Below are 22,475 nucleotides of genomic sequence, written 5' to 3' on the forward strand. Positions count from 1 at the left end.
GCACAGGATGTTGAAGTTCCAAATACATGTGCCACTATGCAGGCTGTGCTCTGTTTTAGGTATAAAACAATTTTGAATTGCTGATGTTTGACTTGTTCAGAACTTCCTCGCTCCCAAAAAGAAAAAGGATAGTGTTGGGGAGAAATGAATAACACCAAGTAAGGGATCTGAAAGGCAACATGTTGCACTGGAGGAAAAAAAAACCTTACTCTTAGAATCTGCTTTTAATCTTGTTTCAGGAAAAAATGGCTAATTTTTGACTCCAGGTAACAGGAACTGTTGCATCCACTCCATATTTTTTTTTAAATCTATTACCTTCGCAATTATAATTGTCCTGCATTGTATGCAGGGTGGATTAGGAACATACATAGGAACAGGAGTAGGCTGTTCTGCCATTCAGTTAGATCACGGCTGATATGCGCATCGACTCAATTGACCCACCTTTGTTCCATATAAGGGCGGCACAGTGGCGCAGTGGTTAGCACCGCAGCCTCACCGCTCCAGCGACCCGGGTTCAATTCTGGGTACTGCCTGTGTGGAGTTTGCAAGTTCTCCCTGTGTCTGTGTGGGTTTCCTCCGGGTGCTCCGGTTTCCTCCCACATGCCAAAGACTTGCAGGTTGATAGGTAAATTGGCCATTATAAATTGCCCCTAGTATAGGTAGGTGGTAGGGAAATATAGGGACAGGTGGGGATGTGGTAGGAATATGGAATTAGTGTAGGATTAGTATAAATGGGTGGTTGATGGTCGGCACAGGCTCGGTGGGCCGAAGGGCCTGTTTCAGTGCTGTATCTCTAAACTAAACATCCATACCTTTTCCTAACAATCCATCAACCACAATCCTGAAAGTTTCAATAAACCCAGAAACCACAGCCTTTTTAAGGGTAGAGTCCTCCAGATTTCCACTACCCTTCCTGTGACATAAGTGCTTTTTGATTTTGATTCTGAATGGCCGAACTCTAATTTCAAGATTATGCCCTGTTTCTGGATTCCCCGACAGAAGAAATAGTTGCTCTCTATCTACCTTAACAAATTGCTTTGTCATTTTAAACTTGGTTAGATCATGACATAATCTTTTTAAACTCGATAGAATACAAGCTAAGTTTATGCATCCTGTCCTTGAAATTTAACCCATTAAGCCGTGGTACTCTGATGAATCTACACGGTTGAATTTGATTCTTATGAATTCTGACCAAAGCCAATATTTTTTTCCTGAAGTGCAGTGCAGGAAACTGAATATGGTACTCCAGATGGGGTCTGTTCAAAGCTCTGTACACCAAAGCATCACTTCCTGATTTTTTTGAATTCCAACCCCCTTGAGATAAAGAGCACTATTCCACTTGCCTTTTTGATTATTGTTTAACCGTCTGTAGTTCTTAGTGTTTTGCGGATATGAACACTCAGACTTCTTAATAAGAGACTAGGAGAAAGTATCCTGACTTGTCTTTGATTTAATTGTGTAATGTGGACATCTGAATTCAGTGTACCTTTTTGATCTAGACTGTTAGCCTGTTAAATTTTAATTTAAAAAGGGTTCCAAGTATTTCTTTGAATTCTGCAGTAAGAGTAAATAAAATGGGGTACAGCAGTTTCAAACTTAAAATCTGTGGTTGGCTTCAAGTTGTTATGACTGAAGTGGGAGGATTGCACTGTCTTTTTTAGTTCCACTTCTCCACAGATCACAACATATATTTAAATGTTACCGATATGGGCAATCATAGACTCTACTCTTTATCTCAATAAAATACACCAACCAGGTTTCTTTAATAAAAACCAAAACTATCAGTTTATTATAAAACAAGACTTAACCAGTAACAAAGCAAAGCTTTAACACAGATTGCAATATGAAAAATCCCTTTTTACCTTAACCCTTCTCACTCTCTCGCACACAGTTTAAGTGAAAAATAAAGGGATTTTCTTTTTAGAGTTCTGTTGCAAAAAAAAAGAATACTTTGGCCAAAACTTGCTAATTCTTGAAGAAAAAAGGATATGGAAAGATGTCAGTTGTCCCTTTATTTTGCCATCCCCAAATACGCATAGATGGATGTCACTGACATCTTTCTAAAACAGTTCTTTTTAGACGACATTAAAGATCAGTTTGGCAGGCTTTCCAGGAGAAATGCGGCAGTGAGTTTCTGGCAGTCCTTTCAGGAGGAATCCAACATCAATTTCTCTCTTTCTTACACTCGCTTGTAAGAGCTTCTCAGAGATGGAAAAGTCTGAGCTATGACTTTGTCTTTGGCAGGTTGATTTTTAAACTCCTTTCAAAACACTGTTCACACCCCTACTACTGTCCAAAGCAAAACCGAAACAATATCTCGAGTCAAGCCTCCTGGTCTCTATAAATCTTGACCTGTCAGTTCTCGGTAAACATCTTTCCCAGGTCAAAAAGCCCCTGCTGGGTCCTTATCTGAAGACGGGTGACTTCCAGGAAATAATGTTTTCAAACAACCTCTGTGACCCTTGTTTAAAAAAAAATCCACAAGTCCTCAATTTAACACAAAGTGGAAGCACTTTTGTAACAAAGTTTAAAAACCATGGTTGTGTTCATGATGCTGTACATAGCATTGTCAGAAATCTTCAGCTAATATAAAATTGCTCAATTTTATCTTCGACAGAATGATCAGAAGGATTATTTTATGTGTGGAGTCAAGCTACCAAATTCAGAAGACTTTCAAGGTATGTAAACCTGTATTTTTATTTTAAGAGTTTGTTACCCTGTTTCTTTAAAGTGACTAACCTGCATACAGATGAGTGATTTTATATCATCAAATGAAAAAAATGGTCAATTATAAGAATTTTGCTCACAACTACTCTACAAAAGAAGCAAGATTTTATATCGTACTCTTTGGATCTAGCGTTACCTCTTTCGGTACATGGCATTTGTACGTAAAACCCTTTTAAGTGGAAGCAACAAAGGCACCCTTTTCAGTTACGCATTCATAGGGACCCTCTTACTTTTAACTGTGTGTTACTGTGCTATTGCAGCACCTTTTCTGGTGTATTGATGTGTACCATTGATTACATGAACTTATGTAGGAATAGTATCTCCAATATTGGGTGCACCACTAACAAGTTATACATACACTAACCATCTCATGGTCAGACAGTAAGACATACATTTCCACCGTAACTGCTTTTTTGTCACACAAGTATTGATAACATTTTATAAGTTACAGTGGAGTATTTCCCCTTGAGGTACTGAATTGTATGGCTTTGCTAATTATGTAGTCCACTTGGCAATCAATGCTCAACCACTAGAGCTCTCCATTGCAGTTTGGATCAGACTGCATTGGCCATCAACAGTACTTAAAGCATTCCATTCATAGAAAAATGATGGAAGCTTTGGGATTGAGATTAATTTTGTGCTAAGAGTATAAATCAGTATAACTTATTTGTTTTTATTTACTGGGATTATGTAGAAGCTAGTAAAACTAATGCCATTTGCCATATCATCAAGTATTGTTCCTTTATAAGTCCAGAGAAATCTATATAAAAGGACTTTTACTCAGATGCAAAAATCTTGCATGTTAAAATTCAATGTGCCTCAACTTAGACTTTCTTGAGTATAAAATTAGAAACTCACATCACCATAACTTGCATACAAGAGGCACTCTGAAACCATGAACTTTTGGAAGTTATGAACAAACGAACTTATTAGCGAGAGACAGCATGGTTTTGTGAAGGGGAGGTCGTGTCTTACTAATTTGATTGAGTTTTTCGAGGAAGTGTCGAAGATGATTGATGAAAGAAGGGCAGTGGATGTTATCTATATGGACTTCAGTAAAGCCTTTGACAAGGTCCCTCATGGCAGACTGGTACAAAAGGTGAAGTCACAAGGGATCCGAGGTGAGCTGGCAAGATGGATACAGAACTGGCTCGGCCATAGAAGACAGAGGCTATCAGTGGATGGGTGTTTTTCTGAATGGAGGGATGTGACTAGTGGTCCGCAGGGATCAGTGCTGGGACCTTTGCTGTTTGTAGTATATATAAATGATTTGGAGGAAAATGTAGCTGGTCTGATTAGTAAGTTTGCGGATAACACAAAGGTTGGTGGAGTTGCGGATAATGAAGAGGATTGTCAGAGGATACAGCAAGATATAGATCGGTTGGAGACTTGGGCGGAGAAATGGCAGATGGAGTTTAATCCAGACAAATGTGAGGTAATGCATTTTGGAAGATCTAATGCAGGTGGAAGGTATACAGTAAATGGCAGAACCCTTCGGAGTATTGACAGGCAGAGAGATCTGGGCGTACAGGTCCACAGGGCACAAAGTGGCAACGCAGGTGGATAAGGTAGTCAAGAAGGCATACGGCATGGTTGCCTTCATCGGTCGGGGCAGAGAGTATAAAAATTGGCAAGTCATGTTGCAGCTGTAGTTAGGCCACACTTAGAATATTGCGGGCAATTCTGGTCGCCACACTACCAGAAGGACGTGGAGGCTTTGGAGAGGGTACAGAGGAGGTTTACCAGGATGTTGCCTGGTCTGGAGGGCATTAGCTATGAGGAGAGGGTGGAAAAACTCGGATTGTTTTCACTGGAACGACGGAGGTGGAGGGGCGACATGATAGAGGTTTACAAAGTTATGAGCGGCATGGGCAGAGTGGATAGTCAGAAGCTTTTTCCCAGGGTGGAAGAGTCAGTTGCTAGGGGACATAGGTTTAAGGTGCGAGGGGCAAAGTTTAGAGGGGATGTGCGAGGCAAGTTTTTTTACACAGAGGGTGGTGAGTGCCTGGAACTTGCTGCCAGGGGAGGTGGTGGAAGCAGATACGATAGCGACGTTTAAGAGACATCTTGACAAATACATGAATGGGAAGGGAATAGAGGGATATGGGCCCCGGAAGTGCAGAAGGTGTTAGTTTAGGCAGGCATCAAAATCGGCGCAGGCTTGGAGGGCTGAATGGCCTGTTCCTGTGCTGTACTGTTCTTTGTTCTTTGTACACGCAGCCTTCAATGCACCAAGTCCTTTTACAAATTAAATAAATAGGACACAAGCTGTTGCAAAGCTGCTGTATCTGGAACTTCCACAGAGTTGGGATCCCTGATGCTTCCCCTTGCAGCTCACTTCCTCTCTGTCCCCAATATTGAGATTAATGTATGCTCGCACGGATTTTGTGAAAGAAACTGCTTTTGTGGAATTTTATTTACCCAGTATGCATTGCAGCAAAGAAACTGCTATATATCTGGGATTGAATGCTTGCACAACTTAATCCTCCAGAACTAGAGCAGTTTCTCCACTGCTGTGGCTGCTTGGTAAATAACTCTCCATTATACTCAGAATTTTTACGGTATATGCAACGACCATTTTGGAAATAAGGACACTGCAAAATCAAAAGGACAGCTGGTGCCAGTCCCTCAGGTGTCTAATATATTATTTTGGTTTTATTGTACCAGCTAAACTAGAGCTGCATAGTACTTTTCAGTTCATATTTATTAATCAAGTGCGCTCATTCGGAGTTACTTTGATTTAGTTTATAAAGACATGGGAAAGTTTTGAATTGTGCAGACAGAAAAAGATAAGTAACTGAAATATCCTTCCAATATTAATAGCAACATATTACTACTTTTAAAAGTGTAATTTGTAGCCAATCTGTGAATAGATATTCTTTTGTGTTTTGTGCTTCCTGATAATGCTGAAGATTGGAATATTTTTTCCCTTTGGGTCCTGTCAGCATGAAATATTCTCATGGTGAGGTAGCATAGCTGAATGGAGAGTCATTAAAAACAGAACATGCTGGAATGAATTCTGCAAATCGGGCAGCATCTGTGGAGAGAGAAACGTTTCAGGTCAATGACCTTCCATCAGAACTGCATGGTGTTTGAGATGTGCAGCTTTTAAATAGGGCCAAGGGAAAGGAGCAAAAGGGATAAAGAGAACAAAAATGACGTGTGATGGAGTGCAGGGCAGGAGTGCTGAAATGACAAAAGGGATGATAATGCAAGGTAAAATGAGTTAGTAATAAAAGTATAGAAACAAAAGATGGTTCCAGAGGAGGTGTATATAGTTACAGCAAAATACTAGAGCAGGAGGGAGGCATGAAAAATTTGACAAAGATGATTCCCATGGCTCAGGAATGTGGCAGAAGAAAGGGCAGTCGATCCCAGGGGTGTGGGCTACCTCACCATCTGTGTACAGATAGTGGATCCCCACGCCAAGCAGTGGCCCTCACCTCTGCCACTCCTTGTAGCTCTGCTGCAGCCAATCCTACTTTACCAACACTATTAAAGAAGTCTTAACATTGCATTTGGAAAAGCATAGTATGATTAGAGTAAGTCAGCATGGTTTTACTAAAGGGAGATCCTGTTTGACAAATTTATTACTATTTTGAGGATGTAACAGGAAACAAAGGGTAGTGGTCGACGGATGTTTTTGCGAAATAAATGTGCAAGGCATGATTGGGAAATTTGCTGATGACACAAAAATTATCTGTGTAGTTAATCGTGAGGAAAACAGTGGACTCAATGATATCAATATTTTGATTGAATGGGCGGAAAAGTGGCAAATGGAGTTCAATCCAGAGAAGTGTGAGGTATTGCATTTGGGGAGGGCAAATAAAGCGAGGGAATACAAAATAAACGGGAGGATATTGAGAGGGATAGAAGAAGCGAGACCTTGGAGTGCATGTCCACAGGTCCCTGAAGGTGGCAGGACGGGTGGATAGACTGGTGAAGAAGGCATATGGATTGCTTTCCTTTATTGGCTGAGGTAGAGTACAAAAGCAGGGATGTGATGCTGGAACTGTATAGAACGCTGGTTACACCACAGCTGGACTATTGAGTGCAGTTCTGGTCACCATATTACAGAAAGGGCATAATTGCTCGAGAGAGAGAGAGAGTACAGAGGAGATTTACAAGAATGTTGCCAGGGCTTGAAGGTTGCAGCTATGAAGAAAGATTGGATAGGCTAAGGTTATTTTCCCTGGAACTGAGGAGGCTGAGGGGTGACCTTGATTGAGGTGTAGAAAGTTGAGGGACCAAGATAGAGTGGACAGGAAGGACCTGTTGTCCCTGGCAGGGAGGTCAGTTACCAGGGAACACAGATTTAAGGTGATTGGTAGAAGGATTAGAGAGGGGACATGAGGGGAAACATTTTCACCCAGAGGGTGGTGGGTGTCTGGAATTCGCTGCCAGGAATGGTGCTGGAGGCAGAGACCCTCAATTCTTTTAAAAGGTGCTTGAACATGTACCTGAAGTGCTGTAACTTGGGCGATGGACCAGGTTCTGGAAGGTGGGATTAGTTTGGACGGCTAGTTTATTAGGCCAGCGCGGACACGGTGGGCTGAATGGCCTCCTTCTGTGCTGTACTTTTTTTATGGTAACTAGTTGGATAGATAATGGGGAACTAGTAGATGTAGTATACCTGGATGTCCAAAAGTCATTCGATAAGGTGCCACATAAAAGATTAATAGATAAGATCAGGGCTCATGGTGTTGGGGTTAATATATTAGCGTGGATAGAGGATTGGTTCACAGACAGGAAGTGGCGAGTGAGCATAAATGGGGCATTTTCAAGTTGGCAGGCAGTGAATAGTGGGGTGCCGCAAGGATCAGCGCTGGGGCCTCAGCTATTTACACTCTATTAATGACTTGGATGAAGAGACAGAGTAATGTATATAAGTTTGCTGAAGATACAAATTTCGATGGAAAGGAAAGCTGTGCGGAGGACATAGAGAGGCCGCAAAGAGATCTAGACGGTTTAGGTGAGTGGGCAACAAGATGGCAAATGGAGTATAATGTCGGGAAGTGTGAAGTTGTTCACTTTGGTTGTAAAAATAGAAAAGCCGAATATTTTTTTAAAAGGTGTGGGACTGTTAAGTGTTGATGTTCAGAGAGACTTGGTGGTATTCGTACAAGGAACACACAAAGTTAACATGCAGATGTAGCAGGCTATTAGGAAGGCAAATGGCATGTTGGCCTTTATTGCAAGGGGATTGAAATACAGGAATGAAGAAGTCTTACTGAAATTGTGCAGTGCTTTGGTGAGACCGCACCTGGAATACTATGTGCAGTTTTGGTCTCCACATTTAAGAAAGGATATACTTGTACTGGAGGCAGTGCAGCAAAGATTTACTAAATTGGCCCCTGGGATGAGGGGGCTGTCCTGTGATAGGCTGAGTAAATTGGACCTGTATTCTCTGGAGTTTAGAAGGATGAGATGTGATCTAATTGAGACATACAAGATTCTGAAAGGGCTTGATAGGGTAGAAGTTGAGAGATTGTTTCTGCTGGTCGGTGAATCTTGAACACGGTTGCACAGTTCAGGATAAGGGGCCGATCAATCAGTACCGATGCGAAATTACTACACTCAAAGGGTTGTGAATCTTTGGAATTCTCTACCCTAGAGGGTTGTGAATGCTCCATCATTGAATGCATTTAAGGCTGGGATGGATGGATTTTTGGTCTCGCAGGGAATCGAGGGATATGGGGAGTGGAATTGAAGGCTAAGATCAGCCATGATTGTGTTGAATGGCAGAGCAGGCTCGATGGGCCATATGGTCTACCTCTGCTCCTATTTCTTGTATTCTTGTGTAGTTTGAGAGAAAACAAAAGCAATGATTAAGATATAAAGCTATTGCATTCAATGTGAAAGCTGCAAACTGCCTGTAGCCCTCACTTGCAGTCAGGTTAATAATTCCAAACTTGTTTGAGATCCCTTGCAACCGGCAGAGAGAGAATGCTTCCATCCCATCATTCTAGATTTAAATCCAAGGTCCAGAAGCAAAGCAACATTTTTCCTCATACAATGAGGCATTCCAGTGACGACGTGGTTGGGAATTTTAGGCTTGTGGGCTGTTCTCTCCGTTCATAATGCTATGCCAAAGGAGTTCTTTGCAAAATGTCAGCTTCCATGCTGCTAATCAGCAGCTCAACACAGACATAGAATTGAGTGCACGATCATCTCCATTTTGCAGCATTTCAGGGTTACTTGGATTTGTTGTCAGTGGTGGGGCGATGGAAACATTTACCTGATTTCAATTTGTTTTTCTCTTGAGTTAATGTGTTGTAAAATGTCTACATGATGAAATAAAAATAAGCTTCTGTGATGTCTTTTGAAAATGAATAACTTGTTGCTTCAGAAAATCTTGTGTTTTGAATGAGTGCGTTTCATGTCATATAGATGATTTGTAAAATGTATATATATATCCATATTTGTTACAAAGTATATATTTGATATAAACCTGCCATGGTTGCATTGCAATAATTAAATTTTTAGAGTGGCTGCTGCTTTGCATCTTTGACATGGGCACACTCTAGTTTGAAAGCTACCTTTGACTCAAAACTGAATTAAATCATTGCATGACGATAAGTTGCAAGTGCATGTAAAATATGATTTGGAATAATTCTTCAGCTCAGCTTCTAAATTCATCTCTGAATTCTGTAGAGCAAGCATACAGAGAAAATTGCTCTCAAACACGTACCAGCAACTACTCAGTGCTGGTAGGCATTATGGAGAACATTATCCATTTTCACATCAATGGCAACATCCCAATGTTGTCACTAATGCCAACTCAGCCTTCATGGGCCCCTCACCTGCTGTTCCCCATGCCCTTTCGGTTGCTCCCAGGCCTCCGCTTTTTCGTTCACAAGCAACGCAACAGGACGTGTTCTGTGAATTAGCCTGTGGGAGGACATGTGAGCTACAGGAAAAGCTACTCTGGCTAGAAATCTTTAATGTGGAAAAATTCCAAGCTGAAAGGGTTATGTTACAGATCACTGGGTCAATGCAAGAAGGAGGACTGTTTGCTTAATGAAGAGACTAGAAGTTTGTGCGAAAACAATAAAATTATAATGAGAGACTTTAATCAACTTAACATAAATTTAGAAAACCCAAGTGAGTTAGAACCAGAGCTGGTAAATGTAATACATGACTGCTTCATGACTCAGTGCATAACAAAAGCCACGAGAGAGAGAGACGGTGCTCATCTTGACTTGATATTAGTAAATGAACCAGACAACTTACAGGAAATGGAAGTCGTATCACACTAGGGACAGCAGTCACAGAATTGTCAGGTTTAACGTGATCAAGGGCACAGAGCCAGATTTATAAAAGGACTAATTTCAGGAACGAAATGCAAGCCCTCACCAAGCTGAAAGAGCTTAAAACAAATTACTCCCCAGGGTTGGATGGTATTTTTCCCAGAGTGTTGAGGGAGACTAATGAGGCAATTTGGGAGGCATTGACAATGAACAGTAGGGTGTACCAGTAGATTTTAAACTGGCTAATGTATCCATTTTCAAGTTCAAAGTGATGAGGAAAGAAACTAAAACAACCAATACATCGGTTTGAGATTGGTGTCTCAACATTTCAGGAGAAGACAAATAGAACACGTTTAGAAGAATAATGCTAGGCATGCATGATTAGTAGCTAACTAATATCAGAAAGCTCAGATTAAAAAGCATGTGCCTGAATGGATTCACAAACAAATTTTGAAAACAAAATACAAGGGAAAATGACTTCTACAAATCCTGCAGACGGAAACGAGAAGGGGCTCACTGAAAATAAAAGTATGCAGGAGCAAGTTAAAAGGGTAATCAGAGGAGCATCGGGAGACCTAGAAAATAACATCGGTAGAGGGACAAATGACAACAGTAATAATGATTTCAGTCCTACAGTAGCGAGACGACTATCTAGAAAGGAGAGAACATTAAAATGACAATTTGCATTTATGTGGCCTTTTTAACATAGTACAATGTCCCAAGGTGCTTCACAGGAGCATTAAAACAATGACATGCAGCTCCATAGGGAGCTATTAGGACAGAACACCAAAAGCTTGGCCAAAGAGGTAGATTTTAAGGAGCGTCTTAAAGAAGGAGAGCAAGTTAGAGAAGCGGAGAAGTTTAGCGAGGAAATTCCAGAGCATCGGTCTGAGGCAGTTGAAGGCACGGCCACCAGCGTTAAATTTGGGGATGCACAAGAGGCCATTATTGAACGAGTGCAGAGAACTTGAATGGTTTTAGGGTTGTTGGAGATACTTGGGGAGGATAGGTAGGGCAGAGTCTGTGGAGGGACTTGAAAATGAGGATGAGAAATTTAAACTTGAGACTGGAACCAATGTAGGTAAGTGAGTATAGCGGTATTGGGTGAATGAGACTTGAGTTAGGTAGTGGACACGAGTTTTGGATGAACTTAAATTTAAGTAGGGTGAAAGATGGAACACTGGCGAGGAGAGTGTTCGAATAGTCTAAAGCATACATGAGCTGAGGTAGGGGTGGATCTGGGTGCAAAAGATGCAAGTTGTTTTGAAACACATGATGAAGACAAGATTAAAATTCTCAGCAATTAATTCCTCAGTGTTCACAAACCACTGACCACCTCCAGGGTGCTTACCCATTGTCTCTCAAGACAAGGAGGCCAAAGAAGAAGGTTCACAAGGCAATAGTAGTTCCTCTCCCAGATAAAGAACAGAAAAGCAAAATTAAGGAATGAATTGCAAGTCTAAGCCAAACTGAAAGACTGTTAAACAAACAAATCCTCAACGTTAGTATTTATCACTAAATCTGCTGGCCGTGGGCTGCCATGTTTTCGTTTAAAAAAAACAACTGGTTCACTGATTTTCAGGAAAGAGAAATTGCCACCACGACTTGGTCCAGTATGTCTCCAGTTTCTTGATGTTCGGTTGACTCTGAATACTCTTGGGTCAATTATGGAATTGCAGTACATACTGCTTTGGAAGCATTTCCCACATCACAAGCAACGTTCGCTGTGAGCGATGCAGCTGCACGGCAACCCAAAAGTCCCCACGCAGGCAGCACACAAGTCCGCCCTTTTAAGTTACCATGCCTGCGTGGCTGTGCAAAAAAATTTAAAGGAGGCACACACTTGGGAGAAAAAAATCAACTGCGTACTCCAAAAAAAAAAATTGGATGGAATGCTGATGCCAAGAGCAAATAGACTCCAAGCGTTAGCATAATTTATAGCACAAAATTATTTGCTGTGCCACCAATTATTTTTGTGCTGGGCCATCTTTGTCCTACTCTTGCCATCTTTGACGATGCCTGGCATTGAGTCCCTCGGCCCTTTAAGCTTCTCAACAAATAAAAAATAAAAAAATTGCACTGGAAATCAACATAATGTATGTTTCTTCCTTCCTCTAAACGGTGGTGATTTCTTTAATATTTCATTGTCTTTACCATTCTTTGTAAAAAGAAAGTCAAACATCTGCAACACAGAAAAAAAATCTCATGAAGAAATATTGGTTTGCATTTGCAACGTGTTACTCATCGGATTTCCTCCATGTCAGATTCATGTTTGGCGAGAATTAGATTTATCTTTCATGAATAAGAAAGCACGACTTCAAAGGGGATTGGATGGTAATTAGACCCAGGTTTATCATGGCAATTGCCCAATGGTACAGTGCTTGCTGTGTTATACAGAAAATCATTTTATTGAATTAGCTCCTAAAATCAACATACTCCATTGTTCTTTTGTATTCTTTCTGACTCAGTAAAGTTTGCCCTTTTTTCACTGTGCCACACCTGTGATTCATTTCCTACATCCTTACGACTAATATCCAAGGCCATAGTTACTCTTAATGCACACAAGCTGGACATACGAAGTGTAGAATTTTATCTTTGCATAATATTTAAAATCCACCTTCGTTTAAATGTCTTGTGTTGATTCAATCAAATTGAAATTTTGTGTCGGGGAGGGTAGATGTGGGGAAAGACACTGGGGAGCAGATGAACGGCCAGAAAGAATTTGTAAAGACAATTTGTGTTCTTTGGTTAATTTTAGTAAATTGCACTTGGAAGTTTAGTGGTATCTTCACTTAAAAAGGAAGGTCACATTTTTTGGGTTGCAAAATTTTCTTCCTGGATACTTGAAGCCTTTTGTTAGAGGTCAGTGTTTTGTAAAGTATCCTTAACGAAAAATGCTTCCTTTTTTGGTAGATGGAGGAAGCAAATTTAAATGTTCTTTATTAATCCCCTAGCTTGTGCAGCCTTCCACCACCACATGCCCTTCTGTTGGGAGGAGAATTTCTCCATTGGACATCCAAATTCTCATATCCAAACTATAAACATATTTCAACTAGCCTACAATAATACCTTAAATATCAGTTTAGAATTGATTGGCAAGATGCAGACATGTTCACTTAGTCGATATTTTTTTAGTTAAATCTGACAGTGCCCTTAGAATTTAATTAAGTGTAAGTTTGATATTGTTTCAGTTTAAGTAGTACGAAAACACTCATCAGCATGGTGGTAGATTTTGTGCTTTCTTTGTGTCTGGGGTGAAGCATAAATTTTGAACTGTAAAATAGTGTGGCTGCAGGCCATTACTGAGAATGTTGATGGTGGCAGGAATTTGAGGTCATGGATTAAGCAGCATATGTCATGTATGTGTTTTCCCTCATGATTGGGCATGAATGTGCTATGCGAGTGTAGTGTTGAGATTGATGAAGCTTTCAATGCCATCAATGTTTATAGGACTCTTGACTTAAAACTCTTCGAGACTTGAATTATTAATGAAAGACTTAGAATTCTAGCAAGTAATAGGTTCCTCAGTCAATCATGCATACCCTAAATTTGCATTTGATTAACTTATCGCTGAACCTTTGTTCCCCAAAATAAATATTTACAGTAAACATTGAATAATCTCCTATGGCATTGTTTATTAACCAAAAAAACCGAATAATTCTATATCCCTTTATCTGTGCCGTTTTTATTTGCTCTGTATTAACATTTTAATATTCGGCTTGCAATCCACTTCCTTTCTGTATTTCCTTTCGTGGTTCTATTGTGCTACAGACAGGTGGGAATGGGTGCGGGTGGTTGCCATTGATCATCTCCCAACTGACCGCAATTGTGTTTTGTTAAAATGTTGTGGTCGCCTGAGTGTTTTTCAGGTCAGATAAACAGACAAGTAACAGGTTTTCTGGTTTCTTAAAACTATTTTTACATAATTCCCAAAATGTCACAACCTCACGCACGCATTCTCTCTCACACAAAAATCTATCGAGAGAAATAGTAAGTTAAGTCTTCGTGGTTTGCAGTAAATCGGTTGAATCTTCTCAAGCGGGCAGTCTCTTAAAGGTGCAGGCCTGGGTGTTTGTAGTCTTGAACTTGTTGAGGTATTGTAGAGTTCCAGTGGTTACAATGCAGCACAAGGCTGGTGGTGTAGATTTCATTACCTTCACAGATGGCAAGTCTTAAAGTCACTTTGTGATATCTCTGCTGTGGAGGTTCAGTTATTGTTCAACAGGATTCTTGTTTGACTGGATCTCTTGCACAGCCTCTGACTGGACGGCTCTCTGAAGCTATTGGCTTGATATCTCCTCTCTTTGCAGAGTGTTGTCGTTTTAAGGTAACAATTCATATTAGAGTTTGAGACACATTGCCCTCTCCCCTGGTGTGACATCACAGTGGGCCAGGATGTGGAGGCCATGGGTGTTTGTCCTCCATTCATGCTATTTCACGCCTATTCAATTTTGGTTTGGCCTGAGAGTCCATCTGGTTCAAGAATCCTTGTTAGTTCATTCATGTCAATGAGAGTCATTAATATGCAATAGTGCTCTTTCAATTTCAAAGGGCTTCTCCCAGAGCTATTTCAGACGAAGTTAACAAGTTCCATCTTTGTCGACAGGTTTGTTGATTTCCAGTACAGGGAAGGGGGAGGCGGTGGCGTACTGGTATTGTCACTGGACTAGTAACCCAGTGACCGAGATATTGCTCTGGGGTCATGGGTTCAAATCCCACCACAGCAGAAGGTGGAATTTGAATTCCATTAATAAATCTGGAATTTAAAAGCTCGTCCAATGATGGCCATGAAACCATTGTCGATTGTTGTAAAAACCCATCTGGTTGACTAATGTCCTTTAGGGAAGGAAATCTGCTGTCCTTACCTGGTCTGGCCTACATGTGACTCCAGATCCACAGCTATGTGGTTGACTCTTACATGCCCTTGAAATGGCCTAGCAAGCCACTCAGTTCAAGGTCAATTAGGGATGGGCAATAAATGCCTGTCCTGGCCTGCGACGCCCACATCCCATGAATGAATCCCATGACTGCTACTCCATTTTGACTGGTACAAGTCTCCATGTTCTTGTGGTTTTGTTTAACAGTTAACTTTTTAATTCATAATTCTTGCATTTCATTTTTTATTTCATCCCAGTTCCTTCTGTGCATGACACCTCCCCACAAAAGGGGAAAAAATGGAATTCATTGGTTGTTCATTTTTTTGTCTTTCTTTTTGTTTGCCCTCGAAAGGAAAATAAGGTATAGGGTAGTACAAATGTACACATTCATCCCATTGCTCAGGCTTCCAGTCATGAGTACTGTAAAGGCTTTTGGGATCTACAGTGTCTTAAATACTAGACAAGGCATCTGGTACAATGTTGTTCTTCCCAGCTATATCTACAGATTTCAGGTTGAATGGCTGGAGGAGCAAACTCCATCAAAACAATCTGGAATTTTTCTACTTGGAATTTTTCCAGGAATGTTAGGGAGTTGTGGTCGGTGTAAATTTGAATTTCTCTATGTCCATCATTGACATAGACTTGGAAATGTTAAAAGTCGAGTAGGAGCCCTAGTGATTCCTTCTCTATGATAGATTTTTTTGAAAAATAGCCAGTTCTTTCTAGGCCTGAATCATCACCTTGGAGTAGGGCAGCCCCCACTCAGACATCATTGGCTTTAATAGCCATTTTAAAGGGCTTGTTGAAATTTGGGGCTGCCAATACTGGGTCATTTGTTAAGATTGCCTTCAACTTTTCAAAAGCTAGCTGGTACTGCTCTGACCACACCACTTTTAGACTTTTCTTCAAGTCCGTTCAAGGTGCAGCTATGGTGCACAGTTTACTGCCCACTCTCCCCCAGCCACTACTGCTGTGATTGAGAGACTTCAGCCTCCTGCTGAGCCTGTGACTGGCCACTGGTTATACTAGTTTGTCTGTTTCAGCCTCATCCTGCCAGCTCCATGAGGGGTCCTGGGCCCTTGTAGCAGGCTTTCAGCTACCCCTTCAAAAACACCCTGACGCAGGTTCACACAGCCTGCTCCCAGGCTCACCAGCTGGAAATGCTAGCCATGTGGATGTATTAGTCCTGTCCGTGTAGCAGAGCCTGATCTCCAATCGTCTCGGCCATCCCTGCCATTGGACAAAGACCTTGTTTCGCTTGTAATGTGTGGTAGTCTGTGTGCAACAGCTGCCCCAAGTTAAGAGAACCCATGCACAGGCATCTTCTGCCCCCTCAAAATGAATCTTCGGGACCTGGAGTATCAGAATTGGACTATTCAGTCACCTCAGGCCCCACAGCCCTGGAGTGGAAGAAAGTCATCCTTGTTCCCGAGGGACTGCTGAAGAAGAGTATGGTGCTGAAATTTGGAACGAATGTTTGTTAAAACTCACATTGCCAAGAAACATTATTTCCCTCTTTATTTTTAGGAATGGGGAAATCTACCAGGGCTTGCACTTTTTTGCTGCCCTTGGCAGCACTGTGACCTAAATACGTTACTTTAGCCTTAACGAGCTCGCTCTTTGCTAAATTGGTTACTAGGTGGGGTTTGTAGACCCTTAAAGAATTCCCTTAGATGGTTCAGGTGATCTTCCCATGTATCCCTGTAAACTAACAGATCATCCAGTTGGACAACACAGTTTCAGCCAGTTGCTGTCTGATTTGTGATTCTTCGGAAAGTTGTTGAGGCGTTCTTTAAACCAAATGGCATTGCCTTATTTTGGTATAAGCCATTTGGGATGACATATGCTGAAATATTTTTTGCTTGGGTGGTCTTGGGGACTTGCCAGTATCCTTTCAATAAGTCCGTTTTACTGATGTAGGTGGAGCTTCCTACCCAGTCAATGCAGTCCTTATTACAGGTGATTGGATATGCGTTTGCTCAGGTCGCTGCATTAATTTTGCAGTAATCATTGCAAAATCTGGTTTGGGTACCAGTATATTAGGGGACTTGCAACTGTTTTGGCTGGGTTCAATTAAATCGTTATCCAGCATATATTTGGTTTCTGTGTGGACCTGAGCCAGTTTGTCAGGGCTTAGTCTGTATGGGGGGTGTATTATTGGTGGAGTCTTTCCTACATCTACATCGTGTATTAAGTATGTGAGACCCGGTTTGTCTTTGTAAATTTCCTCACTCACTTAACAGTGAGGTCCTGTTTTTCTGAATGGAGGGATGTGACTAGTGGTGTTTCGCAGGGATCAGTGCTGGGACCTTTGCTGTTTGTAGTATATATAAATGATTTGGAGGAAAATGTAGCTGGTCTGATTAGTAAGTTTGTGGACGACACAAAGGTTGGTGGAGTTGCGGATAATGAGGATTGTCAGAGGATACAGCAGGATATAGATCGGTTGGAGACTTGGGCGGAGAAATGGCAGATGGAGTTTAATCCGGACAAATGTGAGGTAATGCATTTTGGGAGGTATACAGTAAATGGCAGAACCTTTAGGAGTATTGACAGGCAGAGAGATCTGGGCGTACAGGTCCACAGCTCACTGAAAGTGGCAACGCAGGTGGATAAAGTAGTCAAGTAGGCATACGGCATGCTTGCCTTCATCGGTCGGGGCATAGAATATAAAAATTGGCAAGTCATGTTGCAGCTGTACAGAACCTTCGTTAGGCCACACTTAGAATATTGCGTGCAATTCTGGTCACCACACTACCAGAAGGACGTGGAGGCTTTGGAGAGGGTACAGAGGAAGTTTACCAGGATGTTGCCTGGTCTGGAGGACATTAGCTATGAGGAGAGGGTGGAAAAACTCGGATTGTTTTCACTGGAACGACGGAGGTGGAGGGGCGACTTGATAGAGGTTTACAAAGTTATGAGCGGCATGGACAGAGTGGATAGTCAGAAGCTTTTTCCCAGGGTGGAAGAGTCAGTTACTGGGGGACATAGGTTTAAGGTGCGAGGGGCAAAGTTTAGAGGGGATGTGCGAGGCAAGTTTTTTACAGAGGGTGGTGAGTGCCTGGAACTTGCTGCCAGGGGAGGTGGTGGAAGCAGATATGATAGCGACGTTTAAGAGACATCTTGACAAATATAGGAATAGGAAGGGAATAAAGGGATATGGGCCCCGGAAGTGCAGAAGGTGTTAGTTTAGGCAGGCATCAAGATCGGCGCAGGCTTGGAGGGCTGAATGGCCTGTTCCTGTGCTGTACTGTTCTTTGTTCCTTGTTCTTTGCTGGTCCGAGATAGTTGAATATGACGTCTAGTCTCAATATTTCTGTATTTTCCAAATTTATGGTGGGAGTTTCAATTTGAGAGTTTTCTATGTTCTCCTGCTTATTTAGTTCTTCACCAGGACTGTTTTCCTCTTCCTCTCTTGCTGTTAGGCAAACATTTACTGGTCTACCTGGTTCCTAGCTGTGGTATTGTTTTAGCATATTGATGTGGCACAGTCTTGGCTTTTTCCTCCGGTCTGGGGTATGAATCAAGTAATTCACATTGTTCATCTTTTTCCCTATATTTATATGGGCCACTGAATCTGGCTTTTAGGAGTTTCCCTAACAGTACCAGAACCTGGTCCCCTGGTTTGAATTGTCACTCTGCAACCATTTTCTCTGCTTGCCATTTCATGTTTGATTTAGCTGCTTTTAGGCAGTGTTTTGCGACAGCACAGACTTTAAAAAGTCTTGTGGGCAAGTCATTTGGTGGCGAGGTTTCCTCCCTTTGAACAAAGAACAGTACAGCACAGGAACAGGCCATTCAGCCCTCCAAGCCTGCGCTGATCTTCATGCCTGTCTAAACTAAAACCTTCTGCACTTCCGGGGCCCATATCCCTCTATTCCCATCCTATTCATGTATTTGTCAAGATGCCTCTTAAACGTCGCTATCGTACCTGCTTCCACCACCTCCCCCGGCAGCAAGTTCCAGGCACTCACCACCCTCTGTGTAAAGAACTTGCCTCGCACATCCCTTCTAAACTTTGTCCCTCTCACCTTAAACCTATGTCCCCTAGCAACTGACTCTTCCACCCTGGGAAAAAGCTTCTGACTATCCACTCTGTCCATGCCACTCATAACTTTGTAAACCTCTATCATGTCGCCCCTCCACCTCCGTTGTTCCAGTGAAAACAATCTGAGTTTATCCAACCTCTCCTCATAGCTAATGCTCTCCAGACCAGGCAACATCCTGGTAAACCTCCTCTGTACCTTCTCCAAAGCCTCCACGTCCTTCTGGTAGTGTGGCGACCAGAATTGCACGCAATATTCTAAGTGTTGCCTAACTAAGGTTCTGTGCAGCTGCAGCATGACTTGCCAATTTTTATACTCTATGCCCCGACCGATGAAGGCAAGCATGCCTTATGCCTTCTTGACTACCTTATCCACCTGCGTTGCCACTTTCAGTGAGCTGTGGACCTGTGTGCCCAGATCTCTCTGCCTGTCAATACTCCTAAGGGTTCTGCCATTTACTGTATACTTCCCACCTGTATTGGATCTTCCAAAATGCGTTACCTCATTTTGCATGAGGGATCCAGCGATGGTTCTTTAATCAGTTTCAGGGGGCTTGTCACCTCACATCCAAAACTAATTCAAATGGACGGAAACCTGTGGATTCGTTTGATGAATCTTTAGTAGCAAACAGCAAGAAAGCTATTCCTTTATTCTAGTGATGGGGGTAGTTACAGCAATATGCCCTGATCATGGTTTTCAGGGTTTGATCATATCGTGCCAGAGCTCCTTGAGACTGTGGCTGGCATGCTGATGACTTCAGCTGGTCAATACCAAGGCTCTACTGCATGGAATGATCGGGACATGAAATTGGTACCTTGATCGAACTGAATTTCTTTGGGCAAGCCGTATCGTGCAAAATTGGTTCAGCTCCTCGACTATGTCTTTGGCAGTAATTTTCCTTAAGGGTATGACTTCTGGGAATTGGGTGGCCATATCCATGATGGTTAATAGATTTAGAGATACAGCACTGAAACAGGCCCTTCAGCCCACCAAGTCTGTGCCGCCCACCAAGTCTGTGCCGACCATCAACCACCCATTTGTACTAATCCTACACTAATCCCATATTCCTACCACATCCTCCTGTCCCTATATTCCCCTACCACCTACCTATACTGGGGGTAATTTATAACAGCCAATTTACCTATCAACCTGCAAGTCTTTTGGCTGTGGGAGGAAACCAGAGCACCCGGAGGAAACCCACGCAGACACAGGGAGAACTTGCAAACTCCACACAGGCAGTACCCAGAATTGAACCCGGGTCGCTGGAGCTGTGAGGCTGCGGTGCTCACTGCGCCACTGTGCCGCCCTGACACTCCGACAGTGCGGCACTCCCTCAGTACTGATAAACTGTCCTGGTTTTTGGGAAGGGGTTCCAAGCATCTATTAGAACTCTACTGAAAGGTTCCTCAAAAGCAGGAATGGGGATCAGTGGAGCAGGTTTGATTGTAGATTGTGGTTTCCCAACAACCTGGCAGGTATGGCTAGTCTTGCAAAAATTAACCACACCTTTGTGAACTCGTAGCCAGCAAAAGTGTCAGCTTATCTAGGCCTGGGTCTTTCTGATACCCGCATGCCCAGCCATTGGAATTTCATGGGCAATCCTCAATCTCCTTATGATCTTAAGGGGAACGACAATTTGGTGAACTACAGTCCACTCCTCCCCTCAGGCTGCTTTCTGGGGCGGAATGTGTTGGGGGTCGGGTCTCCATTTTCTCATTAGAATTTAATTTTGAAAATATTAGCACTCAGTCGGTTTCTCTGCCTCTATCTCAGAATAAGCTGTCAGAGCTATTTTTAAATCAGGGTCTATCTGCTGGGCTTCAATTAAGGAAGGTCTGTTGTATATCTTCCACAAATCTTTTTTAAAAAAAAGCCTCTCATTTGGCTGGGCTAAGACCTGGAGTTGCTACCAATTTACCCCCAGCCAACTCATTGCCTTGCAGCAAATCTATTCTGGCCACAGACAGACTATGAACATTCCCTGCTGTAACTGGTCCAGGTATGAGATCACTCTGCACTGACCTGCATCTTCCTTCAATGCCTCTTAACAGACCCTGTATCTTGAGTGAACTCTCTGGCTTTACCTAGCATTAAGGTTGAATGGTGCCTATATCTCGGAGCAGGACAGTGGATTTCCATGTCTCATTAGAGGGGTATGGGGACACCTTTCCCTTTGAAACAAAATCCTGATGACCTTCAGGGGTCTTTTCTATTTCTGCCACATCTCGGGCTGTATTCTTTGAGGGTTCCATTACTGTGTTTAGGGTCACAGGCTTGTTTGCCTTGTTGCCTGCTTGGGCATCCTTTTTTAGGCTAGCCTTGAGTGCCTACAAGCTTTATGGGTTTCCTTTATAACTTTTGGCATTTAAGTGCCCTGTTTTGCTGCAGTGGGAACGTACAGGTCTGTGAAAAGCATTCCTGCCCTTTGTACTTTCTTTGCTGGAGGAGGGCTTCTTGCATTCTAAGTTTTGGTTCCCTTTTCATTAGCACCCCATCTCTTATTTATTATCCCACTTCTGCCCTTCCCAGACCTCTGAGGATTATTATAGAAGGGTTTTCCCTGAGAAAAGGATATATAAGTAAGCTCAATCGTCTGCCATCAGAGCTGCTTCTCTGACCCTTGTAATTCTTAATTCTTCAGTATGTTTTTAAGTTAAGAGGAATGCTATTTTTAAATTCTTGTAAAATCACTTCTCTCATTTTCCTGAGAGCTAATTTGAGATCGGATCCAGTGATTGAAAGCCATATTTAATTCTTTAAAATTTGATAAAGGTTTGGGCAGGTCTTTTCCTAGCATATTGAACCTTGAGACTCGGCTTTTGGAACTAACTCACATGCGTTTAGTAATGCAGTTTTTGTCGTCTTAATCGAGGGAGCTTTCTGTTGATAATATGGACTGAGCTTCATGAGCTCGACCCACCAATTCATTTCACTTTGTAACTTTGGCCAGTTTATCTTGTTAGCCATTTTCTCAAAGGAGATCAGTTAGATTCAACCACTTCATGATTAAATTTTGGCACTAACTGTGAATGTCTCAATACAACAAAGTTCTGCTCTGAATTGGTGTTTGCGTGACTGGTGGTATTTTCACCTTGTGCTTGCAGCCTTTCTAACTCAACCCTCTGACTTTTCCTCTGTTCTGCTCTGCAGTTGTATTTCCTCTCAACTGAAGCTCCTGTCTCCTTTTGAAACTGCAACTCTGATTTTTGCATAGCAAGGTGCCTTTACACTTGAAACTTAGCTAGTGTAATTTTATCCATTTCAGATTCCATGCCTGTTTGTTCTGATTCCGGGCCAAGATAAGCAAGGCTAGGTTATGTCTTCACTATTTCAGGTTTCTTTGTTTGAAAGTGACTCACACCTGGACAGCAACATCTTTTACATCTTCAATAATTAATTGCTTGAACTCATCATGGGATATGCCTCCCTGCTATATGAACTCTTCAGCATTAAATGTGGCCATGTCTTTGCTTTCTAGCACCGTAAAGAGGAAAAGAATGATGAGAAAACCTGTTTCTTCAATTTTCCGTCGTTTCAGAGGTAATTTTTCCTCTGGTCAACGAGCTTTGCAGCTG

General features: G+C 42.1%; 1 protein-coding gene across 1 annotated transcript in view; it reads left to right on the forward strand.

Annotated features, from left to right (window-relative positions):
• Nucleotides 1–22,475, forward strand: part of uvrag (UV radiation resistance associated gene) — a 381,920-nt gene that overhangs the window by 164,943 nt on the left and 194,502 nt on the right. Inside the window, 1 exon segment of the mRNA XM_068033092.1 lies at nt 2,618–2,678. Coding sequence (XP_067889193.1) covers nt 2,618–2,678 — 61 coding nt within the window.

The sequence above is a fragment of the Heterodontus francisci genome, chromosome 6 (assembly GCF_036365525.1).
Source record: "Heterodontus francisci isolate sHetFra1 chromosome 6, sHetFra1.hap1, whole genome shotgun sequence".
NCBI classification, from domain to species: domain Eukaryota; kingdom Metazoa; phylum Chordata; class Chondrichthyes; order Heterodontiformes; family Heterodontidae; genus Heterodontus; species Heterodontus francisci.